The sequence below is a fragment of the Benincasa hispida genome, chromosome 10 (assembly GCF_009727055.1).
Source record: "Benincasa hispida cultivar B227 chromosome 10, ASM972705v1, whole genome shotgun sequence".
Taxonomy (NCBI): domain Eukaryota; kingdom Viridiplantae; phylum Streptophyta; class Magnoliopsida; order Cucurbitales; family Cucurbitaceae; genus Benincasa; species Benincasa hispida.
The window spans coordinates 9113329-9129484 of record NC_052358.1 but is presented as its reverse complement, the minus strand read 5'-3'; the positions used below and the strand labels follow the sequence as shown (position 1 = coordinate 9129484).

The 16156-nt window shown below is 34.0% G+C and overlaps 1 protein-coding gene and 1 long non-coding RNA gene across 2 annotated transcripts; both read left to right on the top strand.

Moving 5' to 3' along the window:
- Positions 1–288: 288 nt before the first annotated feature.
- Positions 289–1121, top strand: LOC120088673 (dirigent protein 22-like). Its single transcript, XM_039046092.1, has one exon. It carries the CDS (start codon positions 409–411, stop codon positions 976–978), a length of 570 nt encoding a protein of 189 aa, XP_038902020.1. The 5' UTR covers positions 289–408; the 3' UTR covers positions 979–1121.
- Positions 1122–5074: 3953 nt separating this feature from the next.
- On the top strand, positions 5075–5748 carry LOC120088592. The gene is made up of 2 exons (XR_005484975.1): positions 5075–5266; positions 5406–5748. It is a non-coding gene; the product is annotated as an uncharacterized LOC120088592 (long non-coding RNA).
- The last annotated feature ends 10408 nt before the right edge of the window (positions 5749–16156 follow it).

Below are 16156 nucleotides of genomic sequence, written 5' to 3'. Positions count from 1 at the left end.
TTTAAAAAATTGGACAAATTTCATCCTAGGCTCAAAATTATTTAGGCCAATTGTAAAACTATCTCTTGATAATTTTAATAAAGAAAAAATTTAGGTATAGCTCAGCTGCATCGATTTTAGTTTATACTATATCCAATAAAAAATTGACGAGTATCCTTCTTATTTTTATTTTAAAAAAATTTAAGATATAAACTAAAATTTGGTAAGGTATTTTTGAATTAATATTCAGTCAAACATGTCCTGCCGGTTCACACCCTCCATAGACTCTTCTTGGGCGTCACTTGGCTGGCCATGTGCGTGTATATATTATATATACCCCTTTCCAGTTCTCAAGCTTCTTCATTCTCCAAGTTAGGAATTTTAACCAAAGCTCCAAAAACAAATCTTGTGTAGCTACGGGCGGCAGCCATGGCAGGTAAATTCTTCATATTGTGTTTTCTTTTCTGTTCGGCGATGGCCATAATTAGCTCGGCCATGGCTTCGGAGGACTCGTTCGAAACCAGCCTGAACCCCAAAATATTGAAGCTGAAGAAAGAGAAGCTGACCCGTTTTCATGTTTATTGGCACGACGTAGTGGGCGGAAAAAAACCCACCAGCGTCCCAGTGTTGCGAGGCCTAGACAACGTCACATTGTTTGGCCTCATCAACATGTTCGACAACCCCTTGACTGTTGGGCCTGACCCCAAATCCCGTCTAGTGGGGAGGTCTCAAGGCCTATACGCTTCCACCGCACAACACGAAATTGGACTTTTGATGGCTATGAACTTCGCCTTCACTTACGGCAAATACAATGGCAGCTCCATCACCATCCTCGGTCGGAACCCGATTCTCCACAACGTTCGAGAGATGCCGGTCGTCGGAGGAACCGGCCGCTTCCGGTTCGCTAGAGGTCATGCTTTGGCCAAGACTCAGTATTTCAACTCTACCACATTGGATGCCATCGTTGAATATGATATTTATGTTTTGCATTATTATTGATGAATATTTCTATTTACCCCATGCGTTTTTTTCTTTCAAGTTTTACATTTCTTTTTATTTTTCACAACTCTCAATAATGTTACTGGCTACTTTTGGCAGGCTTTCACGTGATTGTCTTTATAATATGATTCTTTTTTCGAGTTTATATTGTTTTTTTTTTCCTTAAATATTTCAAGTCATTATGCATGATGGTATTGGTGGCTATGTTTTTTCTAGTTCCTTCTACTTTTCAAACTAACTCCACAACAACCTCGCCGTTCAAACTAATTGTTCCTGATAATTACAATAATTAGTTTACATTTTTTTTAAACGTTCATCCACTCCCATCACACACATAAAAAAATAATTTAAAATATTTAAAAAAAAAGAATTAAGAAAAATTTGTTATATGACAAATTTTAATTGAAAAATTTAATGAAATATATTAAGATAGTTATTGCTCATGATACACCGAAATATTTTTCTATTAAATCTCTAAAATTGTATAACTATGAGTTTTTAAATTTAAAAAAAATGTATAATACATATCGAAAATGTCATTTTGTATTTCTATAAAAAAAAACAGTGAATAGTCAATTTTTCCAGTCTAATATGTATCCCTTGACCAATTCAAATATTTTTAAATCTTATAATTACAAATCTAATCACCACAAATCACAACACAAAATTTAATTTATTTTCAATACATTCACTAATTTTGTTTTCTTTTTTCTTGAATATGTTGTAGTGTTATTAGACATAAGTTAAACGGTCCCAGTTTATTATAAACTTTTAAATTTATTAGGTGGAAAACGGTAAGTTCAGAAACTCTTAAAATTTGAATAAGCTTGTTAGAAACCAACATGTATTTCGTGGCTACAAAAATTATAGTTTATTCATTGATTTAAGGGAAAAAAATTGATGATGCAAAGGATTTGAATCACCGACAAAATTTAATATTTATTTAATCAAATATGTCTTCAAAAGATTGAAGAAGCACCTTCAAACACGTTATAGTTATCAATTACACTTTGTTTATAATTTATTTTTTTTTTTTAATAAAAACTATAAAATAGTTGACCATAAAATACTTCCAAATTTACGGAAGAAAACACTCTTTTTAATCGATGAATATTACATTTGTAAGACACATATAAACACCACACTCGACGATGGCATTGTGGCGGGGTAGAAATACCGAAAATTTCCTATACTATGATAATATGGAAAAAAAGTCTAGTATCACCATAGTACATATTACTCTATTCATCGTTTGACACGTCATAAAATGATTTATTAATTGATTATTTATTTAGTTCATAGACCTCACTTAATTCTTGGATGCTACCCTTATAACAAACAATGAATAGAGGCAGTATAGAAAAATTTTCCATACTACCGTAGTACTAGAAATTTTCTCGATGTGGACAATTTTTCCTACTACTTCCACTTATAGTGTGTCACGTCAATGCTCTTTTAAAAATAGAATAGAGCCCACTGACATTAATGTGAGATCTATAAATATTTAGGAATGCAAAATTATAGTGTGAACAAAGAAAGTATGATACTGATGTAGTACTACAAAAATTTCTATTGAAATAGCATGTTTTGGACTAAGCACACAACCTCCCACAAGCACCTACATAGTATCCTTGAGATCTCCCAGCCATATGGGACGTTCAAATGAGAGGCTACAGTCAATGGGTTGTTGAATATGTTGATTACCTGTTATGAAATCGATAACTAAAGATAAGTAAAAAATGTAAGCATCATAGAGAATTGATACAGATATTATGTGGTTCACAAACAGTGTGTTAAGGTTAACTATGTCAACAAGCAGAGAGAACAATTTATTATTAAAGATAATAATTCAAATTACATATCAAAGACATCTCTCATAGTTAGAGAATTTTTATAGTGTACTTCTCTAAATCCTAGAGTCAAAATTGTAAATAACATAAATATGGCAAATACTAATACAACTTCGTGAGACTCCCATACTTGGCCATTCAAAGCACAAGATATCAGAATCAAGGCATTCCAATACCACCTCTATTACATGACACGGGATTTCAACTTAAACCTAATTGACAATAAAAAGAGTATTTCATCTATCTTATAAACATTATGAGTCCAATGACAACACCATGAGATGCTCAACATCATGGCATTATTTTTACCCGATGGCAACACTAGATATCAAACTTATGCCCAATGACAACAAGATTAAACAGAAAATAATGTGGGAATCGGTAGGAGAGTAAGAACGGTGATGGTTATTATTAATATTTACATTTATGGATTAAAATAAATATTTCTAAAGTTTAAATTTAGAACAGAAATAAAAGAAAGACATTTAAAACTTAAATGTCGTGATTTAAGACGTCAGAAGAATACAACAATGAAAAACATATATAAACTTAGTACATAAGACTTTTTTTCGTGCAGTATAAAAAATTTGTAAAAGATTTAACTTGAGTCTTCATTCTAAAAAAAAAAAAAGTAAGTGACAATTATACACGGTTGAATTATATTCATTTTGACGAAGAATAAAAATAAATAAAAGGAAGAATATTTAATTTAAGACAAACGTGTAGGAGGTAGGAATATGGATATACTTTGCCATGGATGGGATAAGCTTTTTGTATGGCAAGTTGTGGAATAAAGCTACCTAACAAAAAGTAATTAAAGATGGATCATACCTTTTCTTTTTTCTTTCTTTTTTCCGCTTGTTTTTTTTTTTTCATTTATATGCTCTTCTTAATTCACAAAATAATCGAAATCTTTACCTTGGTTTGTTAATTTTAAAATTAATAATTTCTCAGAATGAATGAACTAAAGAAAACATTATACTATACGATCAAAGTAAGATAAATTAATTTACATATAGTATTATTGTTCCGCTACAAGAATATAATGTGCTCATAGAGAGCCAGTTATGTAAAAAGAAGAAGGTAAGTATTATAATTATAATAGAAAAAGCCACTTTCGAAAGATCCACAAGGAGGAGGCTTTTTCTTACTCAATATTCCCTCAAGGGCTCATACGGTCACATATGATCAAAGCATAAGAGAGCATCTCCAACTCCCTCGTCTGTTCTAGAAAATTAAACAAAATCTATTTGGAGAGCCCAACAAGAAAGAGCTATATTTGACTTATCATCAATTGACCTAAAAATTTTAGTGGATAGATTATGGTTTAATCATACTCTGTTTGGTAGCCATTTAATTTTTTATGTTTAATTTTTAAAAGTAAGTCTATAGACACATATTTCACCTTTAAATTTTTTGGTTTGTTATCTATTTTTTTACCAATATTCTCGTAAAGACAATGATTATTTGCACACTTTGCACTTAATCCATGTTTTACTTGGTAAAAATAAAATAAAAATAATTCAATTTTAAAAAAATTGCCATGATAGCTTTTTATTGATCGTAGATTGATTTTTTTTTCTTTAAAAAACAAGTCAAATTTTAAAAGCTAAAAAATAGTTTTCAAATTTCTATTTTTGTTTTTGGAATTGGCTTAGAATTCATCCTTCGTACTTAAGAAATATGAAAATCATTATAAGAAAATGGGAAGAAATTTACATAATTATTTTTAAAAATGAAATGATTACCAAACAAGAAACTATATGAATAGAAGACCTCTTATTCTTATTATTGTTGTATTATCAATTGAACCAAAAGCGTAAGATGATGGGTTATGATAAATTATTTATATAAATCCTTGTTTAGCTGAAGATGCACCTATTTATGTCATTTCATTCCTATCACATACAACAAATATTTAACAAGTGACTAGTTATGATGGTAAAATTTGAGTAATTTATCTTTAAATTCAAATTGTCATGTAAAACCAACCATAATAAACAATTTAGTGATAAAATTAATTATTTGATTAAAATTTGCTCACATTAGCGATTTAAATTAATTGGTTTGTTAAAAGAAAAAGGTAACAGATAAAAATTCCTCGCGGGAATCTAATCCTGGATCCCCGTGGGAAATTTCACAGGGATGGAGAATGAAATGGGAGCAGGGAATGACATCTCGGTCCCGCCCTGTCCCGTGGACATCTCTAGTGGTTATTACGAACATGGAGATGTTTTAATCTACAAATATATATATATTCTCTTGTAGCCAAGGGCGTGCAGAAGGAGAAGTTGGATAGGAAACTGAAGTGGGAAGGAAAGAATGGCGAGATACAACTACTACTACTACCGGTACCCTTACTTGGAGTACTTGACATTGCCTCCTCTGCAGCTGTGTGTGTTTGGTTTGGTCCTTCTTCTGGTGATGGCCTTTTCATGGTACATTTTCTACGACTCCTTTCTTGAGGATTTCATCTTCCAACTTAAGCTCTTCCTTCTAACTGTCCCCTTGCTTCTCCTTCTCCTCCTCCATCTCCTCTCCCTCGGCCTCCCCTTTCTCGTCCCCTTGCCCGAGCAGGACTCTCTCCACCGCGCCGGTGGCTCACCCTGGGGCGTCGCTATCCTCCTCATCTTCCTTCTCTATGTTATCTCTCACCAGTCTCATTACCACCAACGCTGGTTCCCTTTCGGCTATAGATAGTGCTTAACTACTTCAATTCTGCTTAAGTTTGATACTTGATTATACTCTTTGGTTTTGTGGAGTTTTTGCTATTATTATGTGTATTGTTTATGTCACTAGAATTGTTATATTACAATAACGACTTTGTCGTCTACATGATCTATTGAAAGTTTGTGTTTGTGAAATATGATACAGATTTATCAAGGTATTGTTTAATAATCATTTAAGTCTCGTGTAGTAACATTTAGTTTGTAAATATTAAGCATCATTCATCTCAATTTCTTATAATAATTTTCATTTTTCTCAAGTAAAAGAGTTGAATCCATAGTCAAATTCCTAAAATAAAAACAAGTTTTTAAAAATGGTTGTTTTCAAATATATAAAAATAAACTAAAATATTTACAAATATAGTAAAATTTCATTGTTTCGATAGACTACTATCTATATCCAACTGTGTCTATCCTTGTAGTCTATCGCATTCTGTCGTAGATAGATTGTGATATTTTGCTATTGGCAAATATTTTTAATAGTTTTGGCATTTAAAATAATTTACTTTTTTAAGAACGGGTATTATATATAATATATATCTATATATATATAATATATATATATATATTACTTTTTAGAACTTAACTTGGTTTTTAAAACAAAGGCAGAAAGTAGATTACAAACAAGAAATTTCGATGAGGAGTGCTTATAAACTTAATTTAAAAAAAACTAAAATAAAAAATCAAATGGTTACCAAACAAGAGTTTTAAGTTCAAGTTTATCAAATTTATAAATATTATGTTCAATTATAAGCTTCTATGTTTTGGCATCCCATTAAAAAGAAAAAAATATTAAAAACTTTGTTTTTGTTTTTAAAAGTTGTCTAGGAAATCAAATATTTATTTAATATAGATGAAAATTATAATTAAAAAATTGGAAGGAAACAAACGTAGATTTGAAAAACAAACGCTGAAATCAGTAGATGGAAGTTAATTTTTTAAAAACCTAATGAGTTAATTTTTTTTTCCTAATTATAATTACTCATTGTGATGTAAACGCACAACTGGAATTTTATCCTTTGTCTATAAAGTTAATTTAAAGGCAGCCTCCAATCTCCAATCCACTTTTAAAGGATCGATTCTTAAACTTTCAGTGAATTAGGGTGTGTATGGATTCTTGGTGTCCCAAGCATCTTGTGCTCGCAGAAGCAAACAAAAATTTAATAAAAAAGAATCACAATTTTAATTTACAATACTATCCATTATTCCATTTTGCCTTCAATTTCCCCCTCTCCTCAGAAAAGCAATATAGTGCATGAACTGGCATATTTTATCAGAAGGAAAAAGAATTGGAATTGACTTATATCTTGGACTTTGGAGAAATTTAAATACTGTATACAAAATTGAATCTTCAATATACATTTGTGCATTGAAAAGTATATTTCAAATTTAAATTGAATTAAACAAATTCATTATAGCCTTCAAAGACAAAAGTATACTTCAAATAATATAATTTTCATGCTCCCTGACTTTTATGGAGTAAAAATAAAATAAAAAAGAATCATTAAAAAAAGGAGTATGCTGACATGTGGCCAAAGGATTCTAATTTGCTGATTCTTATGCAACTTAAAAAAAGAGAAGAACAAAGATACCTTCACAAGAAATGTGAAATGATATTAGCTTTACAACAGGAAAATTTCTACTGTTCTTGATTTTTTTTTTCTTTTATAAAAAAAAGGTATTTAATGTTGTTATATAGACCCATATCATTCATACATATGCTAATGTGATATTATATTAATGAGGATAATACCAATACATACTATCTGATATCATTTTAGTGTACAACCCCCAGTTAAAGCTGGTACATACTATCTAATATTTTTTTAATGTACAACCCCAGGTAAAGCTGGTAGGTATATATAGTGTGCAACCCCAGGTAAAGTTGGTACGTTTATATATATGTATATGTATATATACATATATAAGAAAAATGGTAAGGTGGGTAGTAAAACTTGTTGGGGATTGTGTCTTAAATCTCGTGGTTTGTAATACATAAGCGAAATTCATATATTTAATAAAATAAGAAGTTATTTAATTTGACATTTAGACTTGTGTAACTCAATCCAATAAACTAAGATCTAAGGTTATTTTATGTAACTTAAACATGACGTGGATGACATACACGTGGATCATGTTTAAGTAATAAACTAAATGATCTATAGTATATGGATAAGGTTGGGTGTCTTATCTTGGTGACGCTACGGATACCACTCACTTTGTGATTGTTATAATAGTTGTAAAGTGTTACAAACGATTTAATCCTAATCGTTCATGTGGAGACATGTAAGTGGGGTATCCTATATAAAGAGTTTGTATAAGACTGGACCGCGAAATGGTTATTCTCTCTTTATAACGCTGTTAATTGAAGAGATTAACATTTCAATAGGATGACCATAGGTGACTCGACTTTAATTCTGAGTGAGTTGTAAACTTCTGTCTATGAGGACAATTTTTTAATCTGTATGGGTGGGAGTGACTAGGTCCCCGACTCAATAAACCTACCATTTTGGGATTTGTCTGAGTAGGGAGCTAGGAATATCTATACAAGTTGGTATTCACTCATTCCCATCTTTTAGGTAAATAGATAAATTGCTCCCTTAAGAGTTGATTACGTGCCTTGAACATTGAGGCCCCACATTCTCACTGGCTCGAGAGAGGGATTAGTGGTACGTAAGGAGTTAGATGTAACTATAGGGATAAAACGATAATTTAACCCAGTTGTAGTTACAAGCGATTTGTGAAGCGATTTCTGGTGGAACTTCCGAGTTTTTTAGAGAAAAACCACGCTGCATTTTTGCGAGATTTTGAAAATGTTTCAAAGCGACTAAACCTTGAGAGACTTTAAGGAGATTTTGTCGAGTAGTCATAGAAGTAAGGTCTCACGCAGAAGACAAATGAATGGTAATGCCCATGGATACAAAAATATATTTACATGCAATGTGAAGAGTGCAGCTATGGATCTTTAGTGGAGTGACTTGCAGTTAATGAATGTTGATTAATTTAATTAAAGAGTTTAATTAATTAATCTCGTATAATTGAAGTTTCTAATCTGTAGGTTTATAAGGCCCCCTTACTAGCTCAGTAAGGGTAAAACAAGACCAAATTATTTTTGAATTAATTTGAATTGTTCAAATTAAATAAGAGAATTAATTATATAGGATATAATCAATATAATGATATAAATACATTATAATATAAAGTTTATTTTAACTAAGATTCAAAATTATACTTTACAATATATAAATATAAATATTTGAATAAGATTCAATTATTGATTATACGAATAAGATTCATAGATTAATGTAATAAGTATTATGTTATAATCAATATGAATAAGATTTATATTAAAACTATAGGTTATGATTGCTATGAATGAGATTCATATTAAAACTATAGATTATGTGAGAGGTTGTTATTTGAATATGATTTAAATTAAATTAAATAATAATATTTTATTTATTTAATTATATATATTAAATTTGATTTAATATATAAATTATTTAAATTAAATTTGAATTTATGGAAATAACTTCATTGGGAGTTATTTGTGAAGTGTGGAAGAGAGTTATGACTCCATCTCTAACCACTTCATCTTCACTCATAAAAAGAGGAGATCTTTTTTTTTTTTTTTTTTTTTGTGATGTTGATTCATTGGTACATATCACAGAAAAAGAGAGAGTTTCCCTCACACAAAAAAATTCTTCTCCTTCCTTACATAAAAAAATCTCTCTCTCACAAGAACCTTCCCTACCAAATTGAGGATCCCACAATCCTTGATCCTTGTCTAGAGAATAGTAAGGAAACCGAGTGGTGATGTCTTGCTACAAGTTCGTGTTCGTTCGTGAGTTTGAGAAGAAGCTCTAGTATTCGCGAGTTCGTGAAAACGAGGAAGACTGCATTGAAGAAGGTCTTCAAGAGGTATTCTTCTCTTTCCCTTAAAGCATGTAGTATGTATATATGTTTATCCTATACATGTTATATGTTTTCTTTATTTTCCGAGTTTCCAAAATGAATAACAAGGACACATGATTCACACGTTTCTACTATGGAATTCCATTTATTCAATTGGTATTAGAGTCAAGTCGTGCCTTTGTATTTACTTTTGGAATCGAAAAACTAAATTTGGGTGGATTGTTTTCTGCATAATGTACGTGGGTTTACGTAATAGTTGTTTACAAATATTGGCACTTAGATTTACAATTTCTTACTTTGATTTGATCAATGTAAAGGCCTGGTGTTTTGGGCATTTATTCTATAAATCAAGTCTATAAGTTCGGGTTGTTCATGGTGAAGTATTTACTGTGAAAAAGGCCAAAAACAGATGTGAAAGACGGTTATTAGAGTGCAGACCCGATAGGTATCCATGCAGATTTCTATCGTCTGTCATGTTTTATGCAAGTTTCTGACGATCGTTTGATAACTTGTAGAAATATAAGTTATTGTCTCTTAAGATTTGGAACAAATAGGATCTTTATTGATAAAAATACATTCATTCTAAGGAAAAACGCACAAAATTCCTTGCTCACTGTTAACTCATTCAAAAGTAGCATTTTAGTTAAAAATCAGCTTCACTAATGCATCTCAATGCAGGATTGAAGAAATTTCATTAGATGTTGCAGACTAGTCTAACGTAAGAGCTATGCTTCCAAGGATGCTCGACATAGATAAGATACATTAGCTCGTACTTTTTCTGTCAAATTACCACTTGCAAGTATGGGTATCTGACTAGCGGCATCTGAATATCTTAGATGTGGCAGGCGGCTGACTCAGGGTATGAAATTTAATGCAAGTCCTGTCAATAAGTTGCTAGGAGTTGCCTATAAAAAGGGAAGTCAACTGCTGAAGAGGCAGTTAGCCATTTTTACAAAAATAAATAGATAATTTAGAGAGCTAATTAGTACTTAGCTCAATTCTGTTGTCTGCTAGAAGGAGATATGAGGGAAGATCCATTTTTCACCATTGATCAAGAGGAGCTATAAGAGATAAAGCTCGAGAGGGGAGTCTTCATCACGTTCCTCACCAAGTTGGTTGAACAAGCATTAAAATTGAGCCAAAGAGAACAAGAAATTGGACTCTGCAGCTTTACTCCTTCGTTCTACATCTCATTTCCATCTCTTATTTCATTCTGTCAAGCTGAAATTGTTGTACAAGCAATTGCCATCTTTAATTCAATCATTAATCATTCACCACTTATCTATTTTTTACACTCAAATTTGTTCGTGTTCGCTAGTTTTCTGACGTACGAATGTTTGAATTCCATGCGTCAATTATCCTGATTAGTTGATTGAGGTTACCAAGTAGTTAAACAACTCAAGAGAGGCATTTAACTATAGAAACATCAAGTCAGAGCGCATAGTAGGTTTAGAGATAAAGTTACTTGCGTCTTCATTCTGTTCTCTGTAATCAACGCATGCACCTTAGAGATAGGAATACATGTGGCATTCGCATTGAGAGATGTTGAACTAAATCTGAACTAAGGAACAGGAACACAAATGCATAACACTAACACTTTGTAAACCAGCATTCATACCATTTTCATCTCACTCTCATCGTACGCATAGGCTTGTTACTCCCAATTGAGATCAATGCATATCATTAGTACTGAAGACCATTCATCCATAATTTCCCTTTTTCCTTCTAAACTCCTACCCGTTCTTGTGTGCTTGCATTTAGATTAGTGTACATGATTCACACTTAAGCAAAATTCGAAACCTCTGCATCAGAGTGAAAATAGAATCTGCGTTAGATTATTCTAGAATCCATGCGTTCGACCCTGGACTTACTAAGAAACCTAAGTTAGATTTATACTTGGATCTGATTTAGGAAAGCCTGTACACATTTCACAAGGTGTGCTTACATCCACTCCAACGCATCACCTGCTTTTCTTAAAGAGAAGTTAATCCATCATTCATCTCCACTCATCTTATCCACTCATTACCTTTCTTTATCTTCATTCATAGCACTTTTAGACTCAAATCATGAGGCGAACAAATTTTTGGCACCGTTGTCGGGGATCCTAGCAACAAAGCTAAGCAGAATTTCATTTTTGTATCTTTTGCAGAAATTTTCAACTAAATGACTATTACAAGTCAAGTCTAAACTTGTAAACGTTTTATGAGCAGGGAAAGTACTCCTGAACTCGTATACGACCCGAAGGTTGAGAGAACCTTTAGACGAAGGATCAGATCTAATCGTCGTCGGAGGTTAAGGCAACAACAACAAAACAACAACAAAAAATGGCGAACAACCAGATAAATTAGAACATGGCTTAACAATTGGCAAATGCTGCCCTAAATTCGATTCTGATGGTAAACAATAGTACGCATCCGATATACTAATGCATCACCGATATTATATGACTTTTCACCTAGGATCATATACCCAATGCCTGGCGGGACGAGGTTTGAGATGAAATGAGTGATGCTCCAAATCTTGCAAATAGCAGGACAATTTAGAAGTGTCCGTCGTGAAGATCCCCATGCACATATGAAACGCTTCTTAGAAACATGTATCTCATTTGTGATTCCTAGAATCACGCCAGAAGCCATCAGGCTGTCCTTGTTCCCATACTCACTACGTGATGATGCAAAAAAATGGTCGAGCTCTCTAGATCCTAGTGAGATAACCACGTGGGATAAACTGGTGAACAAATTCATGCAGAAATTTTTCCCTCCCACAGTCAATGCAAGGAGGCGTCGAGGAATCATGAACTTTGAGTAAGAAGAGTATGAAACGCTAAGCGCCACATGGGAGAGATTCAAGGGGTTAGTCAAGAATTTTCCCAACCACGGACTACCTTTGACTGTTCAGATGGAAACCTTCTACGAAGGATTGAATAGACCTTCCCAAATGGCAGCAGAAGCAGTCGTAATTGGCGGCATAATGGATAAATCATACAATGAAGCCAAGAAAATTCTAAACTTGGACTCCAAAATAGATGGTAGGAGGCATTCTTAGTGTACAATTGACACAAATGCGGTAGCCACTCTCTTTACACAAGTGGCTACAATGACAAATTTGTTAAAAATTTATCGATGGGAAACACAGCACATACACAGAGTGTGCACCAGGTGGACACATTTGCTCAACCCATGGTCAGCTGTGTAGGTTGTGAGGAACCACATTCCTATAATGACTGCTCGTAGAACACACAATTTATCTGTTTCATAAAAAAAAACCCACACTCAAATACATACAACCCTGGATGGAGAAACTATCCTAATTTTTCTTGGGGAGGTCACCAGCAAAAGCAATAGCATCCTGGAACGCATTCGCAACCTAGGCAGGGGCGCGACCTAGATTCCAGCATATGCAGCAGCAACCACCTCAGCAATAGACCTTTAATAGAGAAGGCCATGTGTTGAGCTCATCATCTCCGCTGGAAAACCTATTAAAGGAATACATAACCCAGATGCGTTACTGAAGAATCAGGCGTCATCAATCCAGAACTTTGAGATGTAGGTTAGGCAAATTGCAAGCAAGTTGAAGAATCAACCCCATGGAGTATTGCCTAGCAACACTGAAGCCCTAGAAGGTAACAATGGAAAAGAACAATGTCATACGGTGACATTGCGAAGCGGTAGGCCTTTAGTAGAAACAAAGAGGGACCCAAGAAATGACTGTCATCCTTAAACATTTAAAGATACAACACCAACAACCATGACATTTGAAAGGAAACAAGAAAGAGCATCTGGCTTTATAAGTCATTCACAACCAAGCACGTCTAATGTGAGGGAAAATGAGGTGTGTCTAAATGCACCATTTCTCCAATGCCTACAAAATAAGAGTGACAAAAAAAAATTCAAACGCTTCCTTGAAGTCCTTAAACAATTTTATATCAAAATTCCACTCATAGAAGTGCTAAAACAAATGCCAAGTTATGTAAAATTTGTAAAGGATGTTTTAACGAAGAAAAGAAAGATTAGTGAGTTGGAAGTCGTGGCGTTAATGCAGGAATGCAATGCGTTGATTAACAACAACATTCTTGAAAAGCAGAGAGACCCAAGCAATTTCATGGTACCTTGTTCAATTGAGGGAATAGATGTGGGGCACGTGTTGTGCGATCTATGAGCCAATATTAACCTTATGCCTTTGTCAATTTTCAAGAAGCTTGGAATCGAAAAAGTTAGACCCACCTCAGTAATGCTTCAGCTCGCTGATAGGACTATCATATTCCCTGAAGGAAAGATTGAAGATGTTTTAGTAAAGACTGATAAGTTTATAATTTCGGCGGACTTTATCCATCTTAGACTATGAAGCTAATCGGGATGTCCCAATCATCCTTGGACACCCATTTCTGGCTACGGGAAAGGTTTTGATAAACGTGCACAAAGGGGAACTTACCATGTGTGTGGATAATCAAGAAGTCAAATTCAATCTGATAAACGCATTAAATTTCCCAAATGATGTGGAGCCTTGTCAATCTATGGATTCGATTCAATTGCCTGAAGAAGAGGAGCTGGAAATAGACCAAGTCTGTGAGGTCCACGTGTTGGGCAAGAATGCAAGAAGATTTGAGTCGCTAAGTTTGGATGAGTGACAGGAAAGCATCTTTAGAGGAGCCACCAATGCTCGAACTAAAACCTTTTCCTGACCACTTAAGATACGCTTTTCTTGGAACTAAAAATACTTTACCTGTTACAATTTCATCTACTATCTCAGTCTAACGAGCATTCTCTTTTGTAGATATTGAAAAAGCATACGCATGCAATTGGCTGGACGCTGGTTGACATCCTTGGAATCAACCTATCATATTGTATGCAAGATTAGATTGGAGGAAGCAAAAATCGGATTGATTGAGCCACAACGTAGGCTCAACCCTATCACGAAAGAAGTAATAAAGAAGAAATTATCAAATGGCTCGACGTAGGGGTGATCTACCCCATTTCTGACAGTAGCTGGGTAAGCACAGTTCAATACGTGACAAAGAAAGGAGGTACCACTGTTGTAGTCAACAACAAAAACGAACTAATACAATCTAAAACTGTTACTGTGTGGCGCATAAGCATATACTACAGGAAGCTAAATGCGTTGACCAAGAAGGACCACTTCCCCCTTCCTTTCATTGATCAAATGCTTGATAGACTAACTGGTAAAGAGTTTTAATGCTTCTTAGATAGATATTCTAGATACAACCAAATTCTAATCGCCCCAAAAAACAAAGAGAAAACAACTTTTCACATGTCCCTTCAGAACATTTGCATTTTGATGCATGCCCTTTGGGCTGTGCAACACACTAGAAACGTTCCAAAGATGTATGATGGTCATTTTCTCTGACTTCCTTGAACAAATCTTTGAAGGTTTTATGGATGAATTTTCAGTTTTTGGAAACTCCTATCAATCTTGCCTAAACAACTTAGAAGTTGTGCTCACTAGATGCGAGAAAACAAACTTGGTGCTAAATTAGGAAAAATGTCACTTCATGGTAACAAAAGGCGTTGTTCTAGAACACAAGGTGTCCAAAGCTGGATTGAATGTGGATGAAGCAAAAATTGATGTCATAGCAAAGTTGCTTGTGCCTGCTATTGTTAAGGCCTTGAGGAGATTCTTAGGCCACGTAGGCTTTTATCGAAGGTTTATGAAGGGATTTTCCCAGATTGCACGTCCATTGAGCACATTGTTAGAGTTAAAAAAACCCTACATATTTGATGAAGACTATCATAATGCATTTGAAACTTTGAGGTATGCATTAATCATAGCACTGGTATTGATCGCTCCAGACTGAATGTAACCCTTTATTCTAGTGTGTAACACAAGCGATGTGGCAATCAGAGCTGTGTTAGGTCAGAAGAAGGAAAACCTAATACACCATATTTCTTACGCTTCAAAAACACTAAATGAATCCCAAGAATACTACATAACCACTGAAAAAGAAATGCTAACAGTAGTTTTTGCCATTGAGAAATTCAGAGCTTATTTGGTTGGTGCGTCAACAACAATCTATACTGATCACTCCACTATAAAGTTCCTGATAGGCAAGAAGGATACGAAGCCTAGGCTAATTCGCTGGGTTATGCTACTATAAGTGTTTGACTTAGAAAATAAGGACAAAAAAGGTATTAAAAACCAGGTGGCTAACCATCTATCAAGTCTAGAAACAAGGAGATGCAGCTGACCAAGCTGAGATTGAAGATGCGTTCCCTGATGAATGTTTACTCAATGTTGAAGATAAGAGACCATGGTATGTAGATATTGTCAGTTACTTAACCACAAAACAGTTCCAGGAAGACTTCAACGCCCAACAAAAGAAACAGCTTGTAAATGATTGCAAATTCCACTTTTTGGTTGAACCGTTTCTATATAAGCAAGGCCCAGATTCCATTATGTATCGATGCATCCCTGAAGTGTAAGCACAATGCATCCTATCTGAATGTCATGACTCTTCTTATGAAGGACACTTTGGAGGACAGAGGACTGCTGTAAAGGTCCTCCAATGTGGGTGTTTCTGGCCCACTATTTTCAAGGAAGCAAGGGAATATGTTCTTAAATGCGACCCAAACCAACGCACGGGTAACATCACATCAAGGGACGTAATGCCACTAAACGATATGCTTGAAGTTGAGCTGTTTGATGTTTGAGGCATTGATTTCATGGGGCCTT